At 36.3% G+C, this 23678-nt stretch overlaps 1 protein-coding gene across 16 annotated transcripts in view; it reads left to right on the top strand.

Moving 5' to 3' along the window:
• The window catches only part of DLG2 (discs large MAGUK scaffold protein 2), a 2182864-nt gene that overhangs the window by 1459075 nt on the left and 700111 nt on the right, over nucleotides 1-23678 (top strand). For all 16 annotated transcript variants that reach the window (XM_054441573.1, XM_054441571.1, XM_054441577.2 and 13 more), the window contains one exon: nucleotides 13088-13138. In XM_054441573.1, coding sequence (XP_054297548.1) covers nucleotides 13088-13138 — 51 coding nt within the window. The remainder of the gene's footprint in view (nucleotides 1-13087; nucleotides 13139-23678) is intronic.

The following is a 23678-nucleotide window of genomic DNA, read 5'->3' as shown; positions in this document are numbered from 1 at the left end:
AGTCCAGAATGCCTTAATCCGACTAGCTATTGTAGTAATCACAACTTCAGTATGCATGACCCCTTTCAAACTCCTGGATCAAGTCTGAGAAACACTAATAGATATGTAGAAACTTCTACATTTTTCTTTGAAAAATATATTGCTTATACTTTTTTGTCACTTTAGACTTCTAAGTTAATTGAATCTAACAGAGAAAAACAGGGTAAGTCAGGTCTTCTGTATGAATATTGAACACAACTGCCCGATGCATATATGTATGTGTATATATGTATATATACATATATATACACCAAGCAGTAAAGCTCATATGTTATATATGAAATATGCTTATATATCATTATATGTAATTATATATGTAATTTTATATATATATATATAAGCTTTACTGCTTAGCATATAGTAAATCTTCAGCAATATTAACTACAATTATTTAAAACGTTTTTTCCAGGTCTGCTATTGGCATATTCAATTTCTGCCTCTTCACCTTTCTTAAAAGAGACCAGAGTGGCATGTATGTACATGTCTGCTAGGGGGAGGGGGATGGTAAGTGGAGGAAACTGATGGTTATTGCTTGCAGGAAATTTTTTAAAACATCACTATATATACGATTGTTAGAAGAATCCAGTGCAATAATGTATGTGAAAATAGTATGAAAATTAATAATACTGTTGTTAGCATAATCTAAAAATGTTAGATATAAACAACTTTAAACCTTACAATTTCTATGTTATCAGCTGGGCTGGACATTGGGTAGGGGACAAAACCTATTAATAAGCAGTCCTTGTCATGGTCCTAAAGTACTTTGAAAAAGGTGAAATCAAATAAAGCACCAGAATGCTTTCCCTTAGTATCTGATCTGGAAATATTGGTATGACCTTTATTGTAACAAGCAGCCCAAAGCATTTTTCCAAAATCACAGAACTTCAGATGAAGGAGCAGGGCGATGTGGCTCTATAGCTCTTTTTCCAAGGTTGTGAAGATAATGATGTGCTTTTTAAATGGGATGAAAAGAGATTATATGAGATAGGTGGGGGTAGTCACTCAATAAATATTTGTTGATTGATGAATTGATCTTGAAAGCTGCTGAAAGGGTGACCTATATTGAGATGAAAAGGGATACAGCTCATTGTTAGCAAGATTTGAAGTAAAATGATTAGAGAGAAATTAAGGCAGTTCACTCCTTTGGAAAGTGACAGTGGTAAGATTTTTGAATAAAAGGGATTTTAAAGATATACAGCAAATAAAAAGCCTTTAGCATAAGAGTCAATCCATTTATTTCTTCAATAACAATTTATAATGTGGCTGCTAGGGGCAAACATAAGTTCAATTATAATAGGTGCCATAAAAGAAACACAAATTTAAAAGATAGTTCCCCATCTGAGCAAGAGGACAGTATGTCAGGGAAGAGAAATCACAATATGAGGAGCTGGCAAGAGGAAGATCACAAGTATAGTAAGAGAGGTGCTCTGCTATGTATGACCAGAAAGAAAAATTAGTGTTTTAATATCCGATACTGGATTCTAACACTAGATATTTCCATTTCTTTCTCCATCCCTATAGGCACTCGTTTGCTGATTTTGTTCAACAAATTTATATTGAGCATATACTTTCCATCACTAAGTAATGATGAGGGTGAACAAGGTTCTCCTGGTTTCACATTGCTTATGAATGCATAACCTTGAAAAAATTGTTTAACTTAGAAACTAGCTTCTTTGATAGTAAAATCAACATTAAAATGCTAAGCTCTCAAAATTGTTACAATTTTTAGATGAACTTAAGATAGTGTCTGGCATGTACTACATATTTAACAAAATCCAGTAGTAGCAATAGTAGCCGCAGTAGTAGTATTAATCATTTTTATTGTTATTAGGATTTTTCTGGAGATAACAGGGTTATGATTTCCAGGGTATCGATGAGAAAAATATTTTTGATTTAATGGACAAGACAGTCTTTGGTTGGTAAAAATGGGAGCTTCCCTCACCCCCAATAGAATGCAGCTCCATAAAGGCAGAGGCATTGTTTTGTTTACCACTATAGCCCTAGGACCTAACCTAATACATGGGAAATTTTAGGCGTTCAAAAATATTTTTCTACATTAATTAGAATTTTAATAAACATAAATTGAATTAAGGCATTTAAGGCAGCGTATGTGGCATTAGTAAAGATACCAAAGGGAGGAAGTGTTCAGCACAATTACTTGGCTAGAAAATGTTTTTGAAGACGAGAAACAGGGCATTTAGCTAGAAAGGTAGGTTGGGGACAGCTGGTGGATGGTATGAAATGTTCTCTGGGGATTAAAAAATTATTGAAGCTACTTGAGCAGCAAAATTCCATGATGAAACATTTTAGGAAAATAAACGTCAAAGGATATGAAGAATAGATTGATGTTGAAAATCAATAGGTGAAGAAATATTTTTAGGAAGTTATACCAATGTTCTTAAGAAAGTGATAATTTGGACAGGAAATAGGATGGCGGGAATTGATAACAAATATAAAGGATGTATATGACAAAAAAAAAAAACTCCTTAACAGAGATATAAAGTAGACTGGTAGACTGAAGGAAATTATGATTACAATTAGGCAAGAGCATCAGTTCTGTTTTAGATGTATTGAGACCAGGGAAATACTTAAGTATTTACTCAGAAAAAAAAAAAAAAAGGCGGAGTGAAGTGAAAAGTCAGGTAGATTATAAAAGCAACAAGGGACAGAACTTGGCAAATGTTCATATCTGGCAGGAGTAAAATAAATGGTCATCACTGCCGTGCACAGAGCAGTAGGGAGGAGACTAGCAAGGATAGACCCTGTGATGGAAGGAAAGGGAAGTTGTGAGTGGTGGGTGGTCACTCCAGTGCAAAATACTGTATGAAAGCCAGGGTGAATGAAGACTGGGAAAGATCATTGTATTTAAATGTGAAAAGGCTTTTGTTGATTATTTTGGGTTCAACTTTTGTATAATAGTGGAACACAAACAAAAGCTGCAGAGGATTGAGGAGAGAGAGGGGATGAAGTAGAGAACACTGATATTTTCCCTCATGCTACAGTCATACCCAAGTAAAAGAAAATATTCTTGACTATCTGGTTAGATCATCATATTTGTAAAGTCTCATCTTTTGGCTTAGCACCCAGTTTTTATTTCCCTAAATATGTTGGCTATGTGCTTTGAGTTCTTGATACTTTTGGACACTTGCTTGCAAATGACCACATGATTTGCATAGATGGGTGGTGAGGTGAGGGAGGAGATTTGTTGGGACAAAAACCTTGTGTATCATGATGCCTTACAACCGTTGATCAATTGTGTTCTTAATACCATTTGCTGTTCTCAAAGAGCATGTACAAACTCATGAAATATTTAAACCCAAAGAACAAAACAGCCTGCATCAGGCTGGAGCCAAGTGAATGCATTAAAACCACCTGTTATTCTCCATCCTGCACATGGTGCAAAACAAGGGAGCAAAGCTGAGAGAAAATGGACTCCTTCCAAATCAGAGGCAAATCCAGTTTTGAACATGCTAAGTAACTATATTTGTTCCTTTGTTACAAAAGCCTTTAATCAAGGCAATTTTGTATATAGAAAATGATTATTTTATACATATAAGAACCCTAAGCTATTTTTCTTAATTGCTTCTGACAGAAATACTGATAAAAATTTATTATAATTTTATAGCTAAAAAGCCGCTAATTACAAAAAACCTGTGCTTTCTAATTAAAATTTTAAAAACATAGTAGTTATTAAGTCTGTGATTATTTTTCTAGACCCAAAGTTGTGTGTGTTATAAATACTTCATAACAAACGCAGATAATTAAAAAAAAAAAAAGTTATTTAAGGGCCTTGCACAGTGGCTCACACCTGTAATCCTAGCACTTTGGGAGGCCAAGGCAGTTGGATCACCTGAGGTAGGAGTTCAAGACCAGCCTGGCCAACATGGCAAAACCTCGTCTCTACTAAAATACAAAAATTAGCTGGGCATGGTGGCGGGTGCCTGTAATCACAGCTACTTGGGAGGGTGAGGCAGGAGAATTGGTTGAACTCGGGAGGTGGAAGTTGCAGTGAGCCGAGATTGTACCACTGCACTCCAGCCTGGGCAACAGAGCAAGACTCCACCTCAAAATAAATAAATAAATAAATAAGAATGGAAAAAATTATAGTATACTGATTTTTTCTTTATGTGGTAGAAGCCATGATTTAGCATTCGCTGAGCTCAGAAGTTTTGTTAATTAAGATTAGAAATTTTAACTTGAAATTAGAGTTTACTGGTAGAACAAATTCAGGTGAATAATAGGAATAGTGATCTTACCAAACTCAGAATCTTAACTAAGAATATCAATGATTGTTTTTATAGCTTGTGAGTGTTTATTGAAAGAAAGGAATAATGAACTATGATGAGTTTTTTATAAAACTGCATATTTTAAACCAGTCTTATTATAACTTCATAGTATTCATAAAATAACCAGATGTATACCTTACATTAAAATAGGTTCTCAACAAAGCTTAAGCAGAAAATCTTTTGCTTACTACTGTTTAAATAAGTAATTTTGACACTTACACACATGTGTGTAATGCATAGCAAAGATGAATTCTAACAGCTTGTAAGTACAGAACTGTTATGGAATCCAGGTCTTTTAGATTCCAGAATCTAAACTTTTAATTTCTGTGTGATAATGCCTTGTAAGTTGAAAAAAGGGCCTGTTTTTGGTCACTATCTTTAGTGAAGATAGTCTAGGAGAAGGGACATTAGTTAAAGAAGGTGATGGACAATCTACTTGTATTAATGCAAGCCTCAGGCTTTTGTAATGTGTCTTGTCCTATTTAGAGCTTACATTCTGGTGGAATGACTTTCACCTTTTCAGTACTCTACTGATTTTCATATACTCAGCAGAGAAAATTTGACCCAGCAATCCCAATACTGGACAACTACCCAAAGGAAAATAAATCACCATATCAAAAAGATACCTGCACTCATGTATTTATTGCAGCTCTATTCACAATAGCAAAGATGTGGAATTAACCTCAGTGTGCATCAGTGGGTGATTGGATAAAGAAAATTTGGTACACGTATACAATGGAATACTATTCAGCCATAAAAAAGAATGAAGTCTTTTGCAGCAGTAAGGATAAAACTGGAGGCCATTATCTTAAGTAAAATAACTCAGAAACAGAGTCAAAATACCACATATTCTCACTTATAAGTAGGAGCTATATAATGTATGGAATAATAAACATTGAAGACTTTGGAAGGATGAGAAGATGGGAATGGAATGAGGGATAAGAAATTACTCAATAGATACAGTGTACCTTAGGTGATCCTTACACTAAAAGCCCAGACTTCACCACTAAGGAACATATCCATGTAACAAAACTGCACTTGTACTCCTTAAATTCACACAAATTTTAAAAATATAGTGAAATATGATAAAAAGATGGGAATAAAGAACATCAGCCTCCTCAAGTTTTTTCTTTTGGATTGAAGTAGAGCAAAACTTTCTTACCTTTTTTCCTTTTTAGAGAGAAACAGCTACTTACTCTTTCCCCCCAGAAACATGAGATCTTTGAGGAGTAGAAATGGAAAAAATGCTTATGGTAATGTCCTCGAGTGGAGCCAAGATGGAAAGTGATACTACTATTTAGTTTCCTCCCTGTTGAGGCCTTTTATAGATTAAAGAGAAGAGATAAGACAGAGATATTCAGAGGTCAGAGAGATATCACCTGGCAAAATTATGGGTTGCCAGTTAGGATCTTTAGAATAAAGAGTAATAGAAAAATCACAGTAACGATTGGTCAGCTTCAGTAGATGGGAAGAAAAGCCCTGTTGCTAGAAGGTCAGAACTGGGAGGGACCTCAGAGGTTATCTATCTGCATGAGAAAATTAAAGCATCATGACAAGCCCAAGGTTACCTAGCATGTTAAATCACAGACTCAAGAGTACAATGCAAGCATTGGACTCTTAAGGTCAGTGCTCTCTCCAGTAGAACATTCTGAAGATGTGGTTAATATTGCTGCCTCTGCTTTGATAGGCCTACACATTCTCATGAACACCTGCCATGAACACACTCAGCTCATCCCATCTCCTCTATGAAAAGTTTTCTGACTCACTGCCGGTAGAATCACCTATTCCTATTACCTCCTTTATGTCACCTCTGCAGCTGCTGCAGTCTATAGACATCTACCATAGCACACCTATCGCTTTGTTACATGTTTCCATTCACTTGTCTCTGCCTGCTAGACTGAGTTATTTGAGGGCAAGAACCATATTTCACCCATCTTTGTATCTCCAGTTGTTATCATTATACCAAGTACATGATAGGTACTAAGTATTAATGTATTTAATCGATGTTTTAATTTATTCAGTATTTAAGTTGGAAATTATTTTAAAAATTTGCAAAAATTTCCTGAGATTGGAAGATAAATTCAAGCCATATTTCACAGGAAAGGGCAGCTGTTGTTAGGGGCTGCCCATACTTATGCAAAGATACAGTTTTAAACACAACTCAATTTTTGGAGTTCATAGGTGACTTGGGTCTAAAGATTTTTTTGGAGACCTGCTATGAACGAGGCATGGTGTCAGAAGGTACAAGGGTAAAAAAAAGGATAATATACAACCTGTGCTCTCATGAAGATGAGAATATAGGAAATGCCTTGAGAATAGCCTTAAGAAAGTGAGTGCCAATAGCAGAGCAACATAATGATCAATACTGGGCAAGGGAATATTTTTTTAAAATGAAGAGTGAGTATACAGAAGATTGGGAGAAAGTTTAGTTGAGATAATTTTTTTTTTTTTTGAGACCAAGTCTCACTCTGTTGCCCAGGCTGAAGTGCAGTAGTGTGAACTCAGCTCACTGTAACCTCTGCCTGCCGGCTTCAAGCGATTCTCATGCCTCAGCCTCCGGAGTAGCTGGGACTACAGGCGTCAGCCATGATGCCCGGCTAGTTTTTGTATTTTTAGTAGAGACGGGATTTTATCATGTTGGCTGTGCTGATCACGAACTCCTGACTTCAGGTGATCCACCTGCCTCAGCCTCCCAAAGTGCTGAGATTATAGGGGTGAGCCACCATGCACGGCCAAAATAATATTTTGAGTGAAGGCCACACTTATTTAATTTGAGAACAAAAGCTAAGGTAATTCCTATACACAAGGCAGTGCATCTTAGATTGGTTCAAGAAAAAGATGTTTGAGTTAGGAAAGGCTTTTAGTGGATTTATAGAAAAAGACAGGTTTGTTAGCTTAAGTTATGTATTACTGGAGAAATTAGCAAACATTCAGTATTTGATCAGACAAATTTTGTGAGCCTTATAGATTTGTATCCAGAACTAATAATAATAGCTCTCATTATTGAAGACCTGCTTTGTGCCAGAGAGTTAACATGTGTGATATTACTTATTCCTACCAAGAATTTTATGAAGTAGGAACTGAGAAGACAATTGTTTGGGATTTTAGCTAAAATTTCTTTAATCACTTAAGATGTGTGATAATTCATATAAATTACATAATTTAATCTTTGCAATAATCATACGAGGAAGAACTATTTTTAATACTATTCTTCACATAAAGAAATTGAGGTTTTAAGAGATTAAGCAACTTGCCCAAACTCACACTCATCAAAAATGTTGGAAAGAAGATTCAAATCTGTCTTTTCTTATTCTGGAAGCCATGTTTTTGCCTACCGAGTATCACACTGTATATAAGCTCAAGTGTAAAGAGCAGTAATGCATCATGACATATTTACTGTAAGAGATACTCCAAAAGAAGGGAAGGATGAATATTGGCAAGGTACTAAAAAAGAGGAATGCAAATGAGTGTGTGTGTGTGTGTGTGTGTGTGTTGATTTGCTGTGGCATTTGATGATGGTGTGACCCTATAATTCAGGGCTTCTGAGAGGAGCCAATCTCAGAGATGAGGATAAATAAACAAGGAATGGCAAAAGGCCTGGGCCGGGTAGGCATGGCATCCCCATTAGCAACCAAGGTCTTCTTTGAGTGCATCAGGTTTAACCCATCTAAAAACCTCATTTATTGATTCATTGATTCATCTACTTATTCACTCACATGGTCATCATTGCTAGCCACTGTGATATATGCTGCATCTGTGTATGAAGCAAAGTGGCATTGCCCCACCTTACTCTGGAAGTGGCAAGAGGCCGTAAGAACTGGAGGTCCCAGTTTGCATGATGATCACATTCCTCCCAAAGTCCAATTGTAGTGCTAGATGCTAAAACAATAATAACCAGAGGTATACCTTGTTTACTATATCATAATTACTTATAATAAGGAGAAGGATTAGTACATAGCCTGTCATTTTCTCTACTACTGACTTAATCTATGTAAACGACAAATAGTAAATAGATCTGCACATACCTTGCATGTGGCAATAGTGGTGCTACAGCTTTAGTCTACCTCTATATTTTAAATATTAGATATCACACTTGTATGAGGCCTTAATATATTTGTGTTTTGGTGCCTCTTCAAAGGTTGTGTGTTTCTTTAGAATATGGCTGTATCTTAAAATATTTTGTCAGTATCTGTCACTGTTCTTGACACTTTATGCATGCTTAGTAATTGCTCTTTGGGTGGAATTGTGTTTAGTCTAAAAAAGTGAATGCTTTAATATCCTTGTTTCAGCACTTGTTATAATATGTGACACAGAGATATATAAAAATTTGTTCATCTTGGGCCAGGTGTGGTGGCTCACGCCTGTAATCCCAGCACTTTGGGAGGCCAAGGTGGGCGGATTACCTGAGGTCAGAGTTTGAGACCAGCCTTGTCAACATGGTGAAACCTAGTCCTTACTAAATATACAAAATTAGCTTGGCATGGTGCTGCATGCCTGTAATCCCAGCTGCTTGGGAGGCTGAGGCAGAAGAATCACTTAAACCTGGTATGCGGAGGTTGCAGTGAGCCAAGATAACACCACTGTACCCCAGCCTGGTCGACAAGACTGAAACTGCGTCTCAAAAAAAAAATTATTCATTTTGGAGTTTAGTATATCCTTAGCCTTAATGAAATTACAAAGGTGGCAAAGAACAAGCAAAAAATTTCAGAGAAATTATTATTTAAGATTCCGATGAAACAACATTAAAATATGGATAGTTCACATTTGTTATTTATGGAGAACCTCTTTTCAGGCATAAAAATATATCTCAAAATCGAATTATATCATCATCCAGGCAGGTGGTTACTATAGCACTGAAGTAGAAAAAAGGCCATAAAATTAACTAAAAGCTGTTGGAGAAAAACAAATATTTAATGCATTCAACATTCATTAAATTAGAGCTTTAAATTAAATACCAAGTTTAAATTTGAGTTGGCTGTGGGTCACTCTCTTTACTTAACTGCCATATGATTCTAGGAAGGCTACATGCTCAGAACAGTACAGGACAATGTGTGACATCAGTTTGATTTTCTGGCCACCAGAGAAATCTACCAGCTGTCACCACAGAACCATAAAGTTCAGAAAGATCAAGTATCTTAAACACACACACACATTTTTCAAACACTGAAAAGTTTAATCTATTTGACTGACTCTCCAAGTCTATGAAAATGTCAATCCTATCATTTTTCTAGTTCTCAAAGTGGAGAGGAGGATGTGACAGTTAGGACTAGAACTGGAATAACAGAAACCCCAACCGTGAAGCTCTCCGGGCCCCAAACTATCAGTAGCATAAAACATGACCAAGGTACTTAAATATTACCATAAGTGTTTGTGTACAAGAAAAAAAATGTATTCAGCCGAACTCTTTTCAGGAAAAGGAATTGAAAATCATATGTCGATACCCTGATTGGGAATATAATGAGACACCAAGGCGAGTTCAAACAACAATGGATTGTTTGCAAACCACCCAAAAGATGATGGGAGCCATTTATAACAGTTTTGGTTTTGCTGAGTTGAGGATACACAAGATTATGGTTAGGGGTGAATTACTGTAGATACCTCTCAGTGTTTCATCACTCAGTAAGCAACCACTGTAGAGAGTTTATTTAGAAATTAAGTCGAAATAAGTATTTAAATCCTTATTTAATATCGTACTGGTACATTGGTTTGAAAAGGCACTAAATTTTCACAAATTAAGATCGAGGTATTGTTTTTTTCTTTCTTTTTTTTTTTTTGAAACAGAGTCTTACTCTGTCACCAGGCTGGAGCACAGTGGCACTATCTAGGCTCACTGCAACCTCTGCCTCCCAGATTCAAGCCATTCCCCTGCCTCAGCCTCCTGAGTAACTGGGACTACAGGTGCACGCCACCATGCCCGGATAATTTTTTGTATTTTAGTAGAGACAGGGTTTCACCATGTTGGCCAGGATGTTATTGATCTCCTGACCTCATGATCTGCCTGCTTCTGCCTCCCAAAGTACTGGAATTACAGGCATGAGCCACTGCGTCCAGCCCTGGGGGGGTATTCTTAGTTCTTTTGTTCTGTCTCATTCTTTCCCTCAAGATATTTGCCATTTCTTGTCTTAGGAGTCCTTTAGCAGAACATAGACCACACTCTCCCTGTAATGAGAGAATAGAGATTAGGGCCTTTCCAATGTCTTTTCTGAACTCCCTCACTGGCTCCTCTGATTCCATCCTTTAATGCTCCTCGTGTAAAGGTTGAAATGATGCCTCACCTATGTTAAAAACCCTTCATGCTTCTGTAAGTTCACTAAAGCTTGTTGTAGACATGGGATGCTTTGTTGTTGTTATTGTTGTTTGTTTAGTTTTGTTTTTGAGATGGGGTGTCGCTCTTTCACCCAGGCTGGAGTGTAGTGGTGCGATCTCGGCTCACTGTAACCTCCACCTCCCCGGTTCAAGCAATTCTTCTGCCTCAGCCTCTGAAGTAGCTGGGACTACAGGCACGTGCCACTATGCCCAGCTAATTTTTGTATTTTTAGTAGAGACGGGGTTTCACCATATTGGCCAGGCTGGTCTCGAACTCCTGATTTTGTGATCTGCCTGCGTCAGCCTCCCAAAGTGCTGAGATTACAGGTGTGAGCCACCCAGCCGGGATGCTTTGTTTTAAAAGCAAAGTTACATTCCAACCTTGATGGCATCATCCCTCCTTATGAAAAGAACCTGGATACTGTTGAATTAGACAAATGATATTATTTTCTTGAGTTGAAAATGAAAGACCCATGAGGTAAATATAAGCCTGCAATAGTTTATGTAGCTGACTAGGGAACTTTGGAATACCAATTAGGATATGCATATATAATACTTCTAAAAATCTAGGAGTCAGCATTTATGGTCCTAGAAATGTTAAGCGTAGGTTTTGATAGGCCACAACTGTGCAATGTATGCCACTAAAATATTCTTGTCTTTAAGCACTTCCTAAAAGAATTTCTTTGACTCTGAGCCTTTAGACATTTATTATTAGAGGCGTGTTTTTCTCTCTTGGAAGTTGTTTTTTTCTCCCCGGTTTGCAGCACTTTAATAATGTGAAGTGATTCACTCTGGAGAAGCACTGAAGCAAAGAAAAGCCTCATGGAGCCATACTGAGGGAATGAAAACGTATCTTGTTAATTCAGCCTTCCACTATTGTCCTCTTTCTATTCATCAAAGAAAATTATTTTAAAAATCATTCATATGGAAACATACATATACAAGGAGTTTGAAGTGTGTGTGTGTGTGTGTGTCTGTGTGTTTTACTTTTGCATATACAAAACAAAACCCTCTAGAAAGCTGCTAAAGCTTTCTGACATCATCAGGTTCTTTTCTGTGAGTCATTAAGTTGCTGAAGCCTAGAAAATCAAATTTAGTTTAGGTCTGTTTGATAATGTAGTAAAACAGTAAATTGTGATTCGCCAATTAGCTCACATAATTAGAAAATCAAAAACATGCTGTGAGTGGGTGGTGGACACACCTAAGTAAAGTCCATTGTCATTGTCATTCTATATGTTCACTGATTATAATTACATCTTTAGGTGATGATACTACATTCAATTTTTTGTTATGAAAGAGAATCCACAAATATCTATGTTTATAAATTACACAAGTAAATTAATTACTTAGTTCAGTCACTCATTCATTCATTATCTTTTCCTTCATTATTTTCTTACCAGGCTCTGTGTTAGGCAACAGGGCTGGCTGTCTGGGCCTTGCCTGCATAGAACTCTTAATCCCTGGTACTGTGTATAAATTCTTCTAAGATAGAAAAGTAAATGTAAGTTAGAATCCTACAAAAAGTATGGCTTTATAGTTAAAATGTAGTCCTTTTGGCTGATTCCTAAATTCCAATGATGTTGCCAAGACATGTATCAGAAATAAGAAACAACTGATTTGAGAATTTTCTTGCTTAGAGGTTTTGCCTGGTTGAGAAGAATTCTGAGATAGATAAAAATGAGAAAGGAATATTTGTTAGATTATTTTAAACCAACTTTTCACATGGCCTCTGTGCACATTTGTGGAAATCTAAGGTGCCTGGCTGTATTTAAAATGTATTTTTCTCTGTAAATTCAAATCATTACAAGGATTGGTTGGATGGTTGAAACAGTTCGTCACTAAGCATTTCAAAATGTGTCTTACTTTGCTCATTTCTTACTGCTACTGAGGTACATAGGTATGGTTATATGGTCCAGGGCTTTCCGATAAAGATAATAAAAGGATGATGGGGATGATGTACCTGAGCTTGAGCCACTAAAGAAAAGGTATTTCTCAGATGATGCAGTCATTTTCATGCTATTTTTCTATTCAAAAATGGAACAATGTTGTTCTGCCATTATCACTGATTTTTAAGGTCATATTTTAGTGTTCAAACATAACATTTTTTAAAAAACAAGAAAATTATTTTCCTCGTAATTGTATCATTGCTCTTAGATGATTTGTTCTTTGTAAGCTCACAATATATATTTTGTGTTATTACACCTCACTACAAAAAAATCACAGAATTCTAAGGGAAGCAATACCGTTGAGTATTTTTTGTAGCATCTCAGTCATGTATTTTAGAATAGCTTGGATTATATTTCACTTGAATGAAAATGCACAATCAGAAATATCAAGAAAATGTGGTTATTTATAGCTAGAATGAAAATTTAACCCCCAAGCATTATTTAAAATGCAGCTGTCTCCTCCTCAACATGTATTTAATAGTTCTCTTCTTATTTTTTCCCTATTTACAGGTCAATGGGACAGAAATTGAATATGAATTTGAAGAAATTACACTGGAGAGGGTAAGAAAAAATTTTGAAAAGTCCAAAGCCCCAATCTTGCATTTCACATTCTATTCTAATCTTAATGAGTTGTCTTGTGAAATTATACAATTGTGTTTTATAACCTGGAAGTTTCCCACAGGACTCACAATGAGAATATTAATGAAATGCTCACAGTAGAAAGCATTGAGACAGCAGACCAAATAACAGAACGTTCAGTATGTAAATTTCATTGCCAGGTTTTGGAGAAATGAATGGGAAAGAGAAATGTTTGATGAGCTTGTATAGCACTTTGTTCTTAATGGTTTTATTATTAGTGTTTTGGCTATGCATTATTTAGATATGTTACAAGATGTTTTCATTTGTGTGATATCGATACTATCATCATAATTATAGTTACCATGCGTTTCTTATTTAGTTAAAAAAAAAGTGGTGCATTTTAAAACTACTCCCATAGGAAAAAACACAGCAACCCCATAGAGCTCTGCAAATATGCAGGTAGGGCCCTGGCAAAGTCCTTTGACAAATTAAGGAAACTGTGCAACACAACCGTAATATATTTAGATATTTTACAGAACAATAAGAGAAAGGCCAAAGACCATGTAGAAAAAAGTGACCCAAAAGCATTAACAGGACATTCATTAAAAAAGAAAAAGCCAATAAACAAATGAAAACTTGTTCAAACTCATTAAGAACAAAAGAAGACAATGAGAGCAAACAAGTTTTGCCCGTCCAATTGACAAAAACTTAAAAGGAATGTGACTATTCAATGCCAGTGAGAGGTTCTGAAAATTAGTACAACCCTACAAGAGCAACTTGGAAACATAGATTAAAAGCCTTTAAAATGAGTACACTCTTTGACCCAGAAGTTGTACTTACAGTAGTGGACAAATATACAATGAATGTGCATATTGATATGGTTTATAATAGTGAAGATTGAAAAACATAGGTGTTTAATAATAAACAAAAAAGGATAGCATGTTTATTATATATTCATGTAATATAAATTATATTAAAATATATTGAAATAGTACTTTAGAAAAATATGTAATTGCAAGGATAGAAGGTCTACTTAGATTATATTATTAAATTAAAAGTTAAGTTTTAAAATGGTATTTATAATTCAATAGACACAAAGCTATATAATATAATATATATACATAAATACACTCATACAGCCTGGAAGGATGTACACCAAATGTTACACATGTTGGTGGCTAACTCCTGTTAAGGATTTTGGGGTAATTTTTAGTTTATCCTTCTTGCTTATATTTATTTCATAAACCTTCTATGATAAACGCATACCACATTTAGTATAAGAAATAACAATGTAAATATTTTCACTAAGCTATCATTCAAGCATAAATTAAGATTCTAGATGTGCACTTTAATTTATATCTCCTTTTTAGTTTACTAATTATTCACTTTCCTGAGTCAGAGCATTTCTCATCTTCAGGCTGATTTTTACCAAGTGCGAGTGCTTTTAAACCAAAATTTACATTGAAACTTAAGTGTTTGACAGATGGGTTCTTTAAAACTTCCATTATGGACTTGATAAAATTTTAATGGTATGCTAACTGGAGAAAAGTGAGGCTTATGGAAAATGAGCTCAAATGAGACAAAAAAACACATTTCTCCTAAGTCATTAAGTTTCTCTCCAAGACAAGCTATATGATTTATGCAGTGCAGTACAACATGAAAATGTAGGGCCTTTCTAAACACAGGACTCAATGCAACTGAACAGGTCTCATGCCCGTGAAGCTGAGCCTTCTCCTTTTTCCTTATCCAATGTACATCACCATCTTGAATAGAACACGATTTAGTTGCCCTGGTATTAGAGGTCAACAAATAAAAGCTAACATTGGTATGAGAGAAAACACTCAGTAGGAGTCAGACAACTGTGGGTTCTAGTCTGGATTCTGATCTTAATTGTTTCCTGATCTTCAGCATGTCAGTTTACCTTGCTAACTTCCTGCCTTGGGGTTCATGACCATACTCTGAACTTTGTTACTGCCATTAACTGCCCCCTCTCCAAAGCCTCTATGTCAAGCAATATCTTACTGAACACTTCCTCCCTTCTGTTCATATCACTTATTCTAGTACCTTCTCATTGAAACTTCTTTAGCTCCATTGGAACCTCAGATCATTGATTTCACCATTTCTACCCAGCTTTCACCTTTCTTTATGCCCTCTCTTCCCTCCCCACCTAGCATGTATTACCGGTCCCTCAATCTAATTCTCCCTCTCATGCACGTTTTTTTCTCTTCTCTAGCTTTTTGTGCTCATCCAGCAAAACCCCAGTCCAAGTTAGCCTACGCTGGTTAAGCCAACACTTTCCTCTTCACTCCATGCCGCTGCCTCAGCAACTGGATATGGCTAGAGAAACACTCACTCATCTCACTTTAAATTTTTAACCATTGATTTTAAGTGAACTCTCAAGACTTTCTAGCAATTCTTATACACTTCTTTAGAAAAAATCACTTTCTCATACTCTGGGACAACAATTTCATACCTTATCATATCTCCTCAAATCTCAAGCACTCTCTTCTCTCATCTTCTCTTTCAGCTGTTGACCTGCCTTAATATGTTTTTGAGAAAATCCAAGCAATCAAATGAAAACCACACTTTCCTACTACCAGGTCTACTAGTGTATTCTCCCATGGCAATGAAGGAAAGTTCCTATTCCATTCTAAGACCAACTTGTTACTTGTTACCTAGACTCCATTACCAATTATCCATTTAATGATTTTCCTTCTGCAGTTATCTCCTCTCTCTTCTGCAATATCAAGCCCTATCTTGCTTTTTACTGGATAACTTTAATGCAGACACAGTATAATATCTTTCACCTTAGAAAAAATAAGTAACTGTCCCCTGACCCTATGTTTTCCTTCCACTATTACCTCATTATTCTATTTTGCTTTACCAAAAATCTAGGAAAATTGTCTATTTTCATTAGCTCCCCTTTATTACCTCATTTTCTTATTTTAACCTGTTTCATGTTCTCATCCCCACAATAGTCATAAATCCATTTATATCAAAGTCATAACTGGTTCCATCTTGCTAAATTGAAGCATCAGTTCTCAGGCCTAACTGACTTCTTAGCAGGATTTGATGCTTCCTCCTTCCTTAAAGATGTCAACATTTTAACTTCCAGGACAAAACACTCTCCTGTTCTTTTATCACCTCAATGGCTGCCCTTTCTCAGCCTCCTTGCTGGCTCCTCCTCTAAAGGTTTCAGCACTCCAGATACCCAGTGTACAGACCTCTTCTCCATCTTTTCTTCATTCCCTAGATGGCCTCATCCGGACTCATGCCCTTAGATACCAACTGTCAACTGATGACTCCCAATTCTGAAGCCATGACATCTCCCTGAATGTGAACTTCAAATGTGTATGGCTAACTGTGCAGTTGGCATCTCTGCTGCTTGATTATTAAGAAAGCCCCTTCCCTGCAGTCCCTCTTCTCAGAGCCAAAGTAACTGCTGCCCTAATATTCTTCGTATTGACTAATTGGTTCTATCATTTCCCATATTATTTATGCCAGAAAAATAATCTAAAATCTAAAAGTCTTGCTCAATTATTCTTCATCCTCAGCATTCATGAGTAAGTCCTGCTTGTGCTACCATGAAAATATATTACAAAATCAGTCAAATCTTACCACCTGCTCTGCTGAATCCTAATCCAAACCAATTTCATCCCATGCCTCAACAACCATAATAGCTTCCACTTTTACCCTGCTGTTCTCCTCCAAGTAACCCGTTATCTTTTTTCAAAATATTAATATAAGCCATATCATACCACTTATATTCTTAAGACCTTCCAAAGGTGATAATTAACTTCATTATCATTACATACAAGGCCTTCTGTAATGTGACACCTGCTCCTCTCTCCAACATTATGTGCTCACCACCAACTCTTCATAAATTTCACTCTAGCCACAATGACCTTGACATTTCTCAAACAAGCCAAGCTTTTCCTAACTCAAGCCCTATATGTATGTTATTCTAGCTGCCTGGAAAAATTGTCCGTTATATCTTTACATGGTTTATTCTTTTTATTATTTAAATATCTGCTCAAATATCATTACCTCAGAAAAATCTTCCTTGTTCACTGTAATTAAATTAGTACCATTTCCATCATTCTTTTTTTCCATTTTATTATTACTTAATTGCACTCACCAGTATCCGAATTTTATATTATTTATTTATAGTTTATTTTGTTAACATCTATTCCTTCCTGTAAATATATGCAGTATATAAATATAAAGTCATTTTATATACAATTTTTCTAGAACAACATCTGAAATGTAGTATATACTCAGGGAGTATTTGGCATCTAAATGAAGTTGGCCTGGCTGTATTACTGGAAGGACAGTAACATAGACGCACATGGCCTGGTTTGAAACCAGGTTTGAATTCTGGCTCTAGCACTTTCTGGTCAAGTGACCTTGAACTACATACTTAACCCCTCTGTACCTCAGTTGCCACGTCTGAAAATGAGGCTAAACTGTTTATAATTACCCCATTAGGCCGTTGTGATTAATACATGAGTTAATGTAAAGGTTTAGAGCAGTATATATAATTATTCTTAATATTTTCTTTGGTTAACATGGTAGTTCTCACAAGAATTATTTATGAATATAATTGAGGAAGTTATTAAAGACATAGCATTCTACTCTCAACAAACAACTTAATCTAACAAGAACTTCTTTTGTTTCTGCTTTTCTTTTCTTTATTAGATGTCAAATACCCAATGACAAATAAGTTATGGTATTTGCTATGTGCATTTACAGCTTATACTTTTTCTATGTTTAACGTCTGTAACGTTTAATTTAAGTAATAATCACATTTAGTAACAGTCCTATGAGGTAGATATTGCTAACTCCATTTTACATATTAGGATACTGAGGCTCAAAGATTAAATCACTTGCCAAAAATCATAGTTTTATAAGAGATAGAGTTAGGATTTAGCCCATGTCCAACAGATATTAGAATCTGAGCTTATTACCCCTGAATTAGACTGCTGTCAAAATTAAGCTTAAATATCATTTCCTCCAAAAAGATTTTCTTGACTTTCACTCTTGGGCAGTATGCCTCTTTGAAAACAACAACAGGCCAGGGGTGGTGGCTCATGCCTGTAATCCCAACCCTTTGGGAGGCCAAGCCGGGCAGATCACGAGGTCAGGAAATCGAGACCATCCTGGCTAACACGGTGAAACCCCATCTCTACTAAAAATACAAAAATTTAGCTGGGCGTGGTGGCAGGCACCTGTAGTCCCAGCTACTCTGGAGGCTGAGGCAGGAGAATGGCGTGAACCTGGGAGGCGGAGCTTGCAGTGAGCCAAGATGGTGCCACTGAACTCCAGCCTGGGCAACAGAGTGAGACTCCATCTCAAAAAAAAAAAAAACAAAAAAAGAAAAAAAAAAAAACACAAATAGAGAATTTATCACACTAGATGATGAATAAAATCTGTTTCTTCCACTGGCCTATGAATCCTATGATGAAAGGAATTTTCTCATAATGTTCTTTATGTTATCATGGTGACATTAAAAGAAAAGAAAAAGCCCTTGGGCAATTTGTAAACAAGTTGATGACTCCTTCTCTACAGTAGCATTGTTTAATGCATTAAGCACTTGCCACACAGAGTGAACTTCATGAATATCTTTTGTACATTTAATTGTCAAGCACTTGCTAAACACAGGTACAGGGCACAGTCCTTGTTTCAAAGAATTTTGCAGCCTTGTCGAGGACACAGAAGTAAATGCACAAAAACTATGAAGATAAGTAGAGTGCTCTCAACATGTGGTCTGCATGAAGTAATTTCCTGAGGCATCATAACTGAGCTGGCTTATGAGAGGTGAGAGGGAACAAGCCATGTAAAAGAGAGTGAAAGTCAGACATAGCAGCTCATGCTTGAGGTCCCAGCTACTCAGGAGGCTGAGGCAGCAGGATCATTTGAACCCAGTAGTTTGAAGCTGCAGAGAACTATGATTGTACCACTGCATTCCAGTCTGGGCAATAGAATGAGACCCCGTCTTTAAAAAATAAAAATTTTTTAAAAAGTAGTGGATGAAGGCCTCTCAGATAGGGGTAGCAGGTGCAAATGTTAATGGGCCCATGGAAAAGTAACATGCTAAATAAAAATTCACAAATATTATACAAATATATTCATTTATGTCTAAATACACACATGCTTGGGTGGTACCTTTGTATTTAATATTTACATTTGCATATATTTCAAATATGCTTAAAATATACAGTGATGATTGCACATACATAAACTTTGCGGTTCAGTTAAGAAATTTATCTATTACCAAAATTATTTAATTAAACTATAAGATTTTAATACAGTTGACTAAAAACTGAAATTCTATCAAATATCTACTCAAACCCTGCCTGTTTTTTATTCCTGTCACTATTATTAAAAATAGCTAAAGAGACCTAGAAAAAATGAGGAATTTAGAAATTCAAAAGCTTTATATTATTTGAAGTAACAGATCTTTAATTCTATTTGAAATTAGGAATTTTCAAAAAGATCAACAATGTGAGATAAAAGAATTTGGTCTAAATAAATCAGATATCTAATGATTTTCTAGTTATTTTGGTATCTGGGGAACTGGAGAGGCCACTATTAGACAACTTTAATGGGTATCTTCTTACCTGGCAATTCACTAATACTGTTTTTAAAATTCCCATGTTACATACCTTATATCCTAAGCTTGTTTCTTCTATAGGAATTTGCATGATGCAATAAATCAGTCATTTTTCTTTGCCCTATAAGTCATTTTGTTTTGGCACAGGTGAAATAATGACTAACAAAAGTCAGTAATTTACATTTCAGGAAATGGTTCAGATTTTTAAATTTTTTTATTAGTTGCAAAAAGAATCCCTAACTTGTTAGACAAAACATTCAAATGGTACCACATGGCCATACATTCTGCAGCTGTTGGGAAAGCACTCCAAATGTTTTTTTCTTCAGTGAGGGTGGGAGGAATATGAGAGTCAAGTAAGGTAGCTGATAGTCATTTTAGCATCTTTGCAAAACTGTAATCATGCATGCTGGTCAGGGTTATAGAAGCATCATAAATCTATTATCCATGCTCGGTCAACTAACTACTCTTGATACAAATTATGTTGAGGGTATATAAGCTATTAATTTCATACATGGAAAATGTATAAATTGCTCAGAGTACGCAAAGACATGGACTTTACTTAGCTGCGTTTGCTAATGTCATAAGAATCCAGGGAGTCAGGAAAGCTTGAGATATCAAAGGTGTCTATGGCTGAGAGGCTCAGATCGTGATAGTAAAAGGAATTTGTGGAATTATACTCTAGGCATCTTTGAATTCTCCCTTCTCTTTTGCGTTTTCCTATCCTACAAAACACCAGATACATTCTTCTATCATTCCTAATATAGTTTTGAATTATTTCCTCCTCCATCAACTTGGCAGAATTTAGCCATTAATTATTTGTCTTAAATGGCATACCTGCATCCTTTCCCAAATCCTATGTATGTGCAATATTGCAGCCAAAGTGATGTATTTAAAACATAAAAATGATTATGTCATTTTTATCCTAAAATTTCTCCAAAGGCTCTTTATTGTCTTTAGGATAAGGTTTAAACTCTTTGGTATATTATTTAAGACATCCATGGATGTCCTCTTCATCTTGCCAGCCTCATTTCTCTCTCGGAGCCCTAGTTCATATCTTGAAGTGCAGTCATTCTGAACTACTTGGAGTTACAGAAATACATTTATATAATATGTGTGAATTTTAATCAGAGGTTTACTGGTTTTGGTTAAAGGTGTTGCAATAATTTGAGAAGAAAAATAAGCTTATAAAAACAGTGGAGGCTGGGACTTGACTACCAGTGGCCCCATACCCAAGACATCTGCCCGCTAATCTGCACCTGGCATTGGGTGTGTATTTCCAGGGGCAGACCCTTTAGATCACCAGGCTTTGGAATTTGCAGCCAGCACTGGTAGGGTTAGCCTGAAGTAACATAGGGGACTAGATGGCTGACTAGATGTAGCTGAGAGCACCTCTTGCACTGAAAGAAACCAAAATATTGAGTAAATCATCACACTTCAAATAGATATTTTGAAATAAAACATTGAAAGTTTATAGAGAGGTGACATAGAAACCAAAGTAGAAGAGGGGAAAAGCTGGGAACCCTGCACGGAGTTGATAAGCTCCAGGGCCAGTTCCCGGCCCTGAATAGGACTTAAAGAAGGGCGTACATTGCTGGTGAAACCCAATGCAGAAATCTAGTCACCAATGAAGAGCCTCAACCCTCTAAAACATCCAGAAATGAAGTCAATCAACTATACTCAATATATACCACAATTCAACTCTAAAAGAAATAAAGAATATAAAAATAGGTCCACTTTTTGATGGGGTTGTTTTGTTTTTTTCTTGTAAATTTGTTTGAGTTTCTTGTAGATTCTGGATATTAGCCCTTTGTCAGATGAGTAGGTTGCAAAAATTTTCTCCCATTCTGTAGGTTGCCTATTCACTCTGATGGTAGTTTCTTTTGCTGTGCAGAAGCTCTTTAGTTTAATTAGATACCATTTGTCAATTTTGGCTTTTAGACTGAATTAAGAAAATGTGGCACATATACACCATGGAATACTGTGCAGCCATAAAAAAGGATGAGTTCATGTCCTTTGTAGGGACATGGATGAAGCTGGAAACCATCATTCTCAGCAAACTATTGCAAGGACAAAAAAACCAAACACTGCATGTTCTCAGTCATAGATGGGAATTGAACAATGAGACCACTTGGACACAGGAAGGGGAACGTCACACACCAGGGCCTGTTGTGGGTGGGGGGAGGGGGGAGGGATAGCATTAGGAGATATACCTAATGTAAATGACAAGTTAGTGGGTGCAGCACAACAACATAGCACACGTATACATATGTAACAAACCTGCACATTGTGCACATATATCCTAGAACTTAAAGTATTAAAAAAAAGTATCTATATGTAAATGTACATTTGCATCTGTTTGAAAGAACAAGGGGAAAATGTGGAAAGTCTACAGCAGGTGTTAGTATTGGCAGCTCAAGGGGATGGGGTTGAAGATGAGGCTAAAGGAGATGATTTGCTTTCACTTTATGTGTCTTTATATGATTTCAATTGTTAGAATAAGCATGTGTTACTTTTGTATTTAAAAATATTAATGGCTGGGTGCAGTGGCTCACGCCTGTAATCCCAGCACTTTGGGAGGCTGAGGTGGGTGGATCACTTGAGGTCAGTATTTTGAGACCAGCCTGGCCGACATGGTGAAACCCCATCTGTATTAAAAATACCAAAATTAGCTGGGCATGTTGGCGTGTGCCTGTAATCCCAGCTACTTGAGAGGCTGAGGCATGAGAATTGCTTAAACCCAGGAGGCGGAGGCTGCAGCATGCTGACATCGCACCACTGCACTCCAGCCTGGGTGACAGGGCAAGACTCTGTCTCAAAAAAATAAAAATAAACTTCAAAAGCCTGTCCAAGTGATAGCAATGTCAGATAAAGGAATGCAGCCATCTCAGATGAGAAAGAATCAGTGCATAAACTCTGGCAATTCAAAAATTCAGAGTGTCTCCTTACCTCCAAATAATTGCAACAGCTTCCCAACAATAGTTCCTAATGAGATTGAAATGGCTGAAATGACAGACATAGAATTCAGAGCCTGGATGACAAGGAAACACAACAAGATTCAGGAGAAATCCAAGGAAGCCAGTAAAACTATCCAAGAGTTGAAAGATGACAGAGCCATTTTAAGAGAGAACCAAACTAAAGTTCTGGAACTGAAAAATTCACTACAGGAATTTCATAGTATAGTTGCAAGCATTAGCAATGTAAAAGACCAAGCTGAGGAAAGAATCTCAAGCTCAAAGACTAGTCTTTTGAATCAACACAGTCAGACAAAAATAAAGAAAAAATATTTTTTTTTAATCAGCAAAACCTCCAAGAAATATGGGATTATGTAAGGAGAACTAAACTACAACCCATGCTGGTATTCCCAAGAGACAAGGAGAAAGAGTAAACAACTTGGAAAATGTATTTGAGGATATAATTCATGAACATGTCCCCAATTTCACTAGAGAGGTTGACAGGCAAATTCAAGAAATACAGAAAACCGCTGCAAGATACTATACAAGATGACCAACCCCAAGAAACAAAGTCATCAGATTCTCCAAGATTAACATGAAAGAAAAAAATCTTACAGGCACCTAGGAAAAAGGGTCAGGTCACTTACAAAGGAAATTTCATCAAGCTAACAGCAGACTTCTCAGCAGAAACCTTACAAGCCAGAAGAGATTGAAGGTCTATTTTCAGCATCCTCAAAGAAAAGACATTCAAACCAAGAATTTCATATCCAGCCAAACTAAGTTTCATACACAAAGGAGAAATAAAATCCTTTCCAGACAAGCGTAAGGGAATTTGTTACCACCAGACCAGCCGTACAAGAGGTCCTTGAGGGAGTTCTAAACAGAAATCAAAGAATGATACCTGTTACCACAGCAATACACTTAAGTGCATAGCCACAGACCCTAAGGGCAACTATAC

The sequence above is a fragment of the Pongo pygmaeus genome, chromosome 9, assembly GCF_028885625.2.
Source record: "Pongo pygmaeus isolate AG05252 chromosome 9, NHGRI_mPonPyg2-v2.0_pri, whole genome shotgun sequence".
Lineage (NCBI taxonomy): Eukaryota > Metazoa > Chordata > Mammalia > Primates > Hominidae > Pongo > Pongo pygmaeus.
Note: the sequence above shows the minus strand (reverse complement) of the source record. Positions and strands in the feature narration are given on the sequence as shown.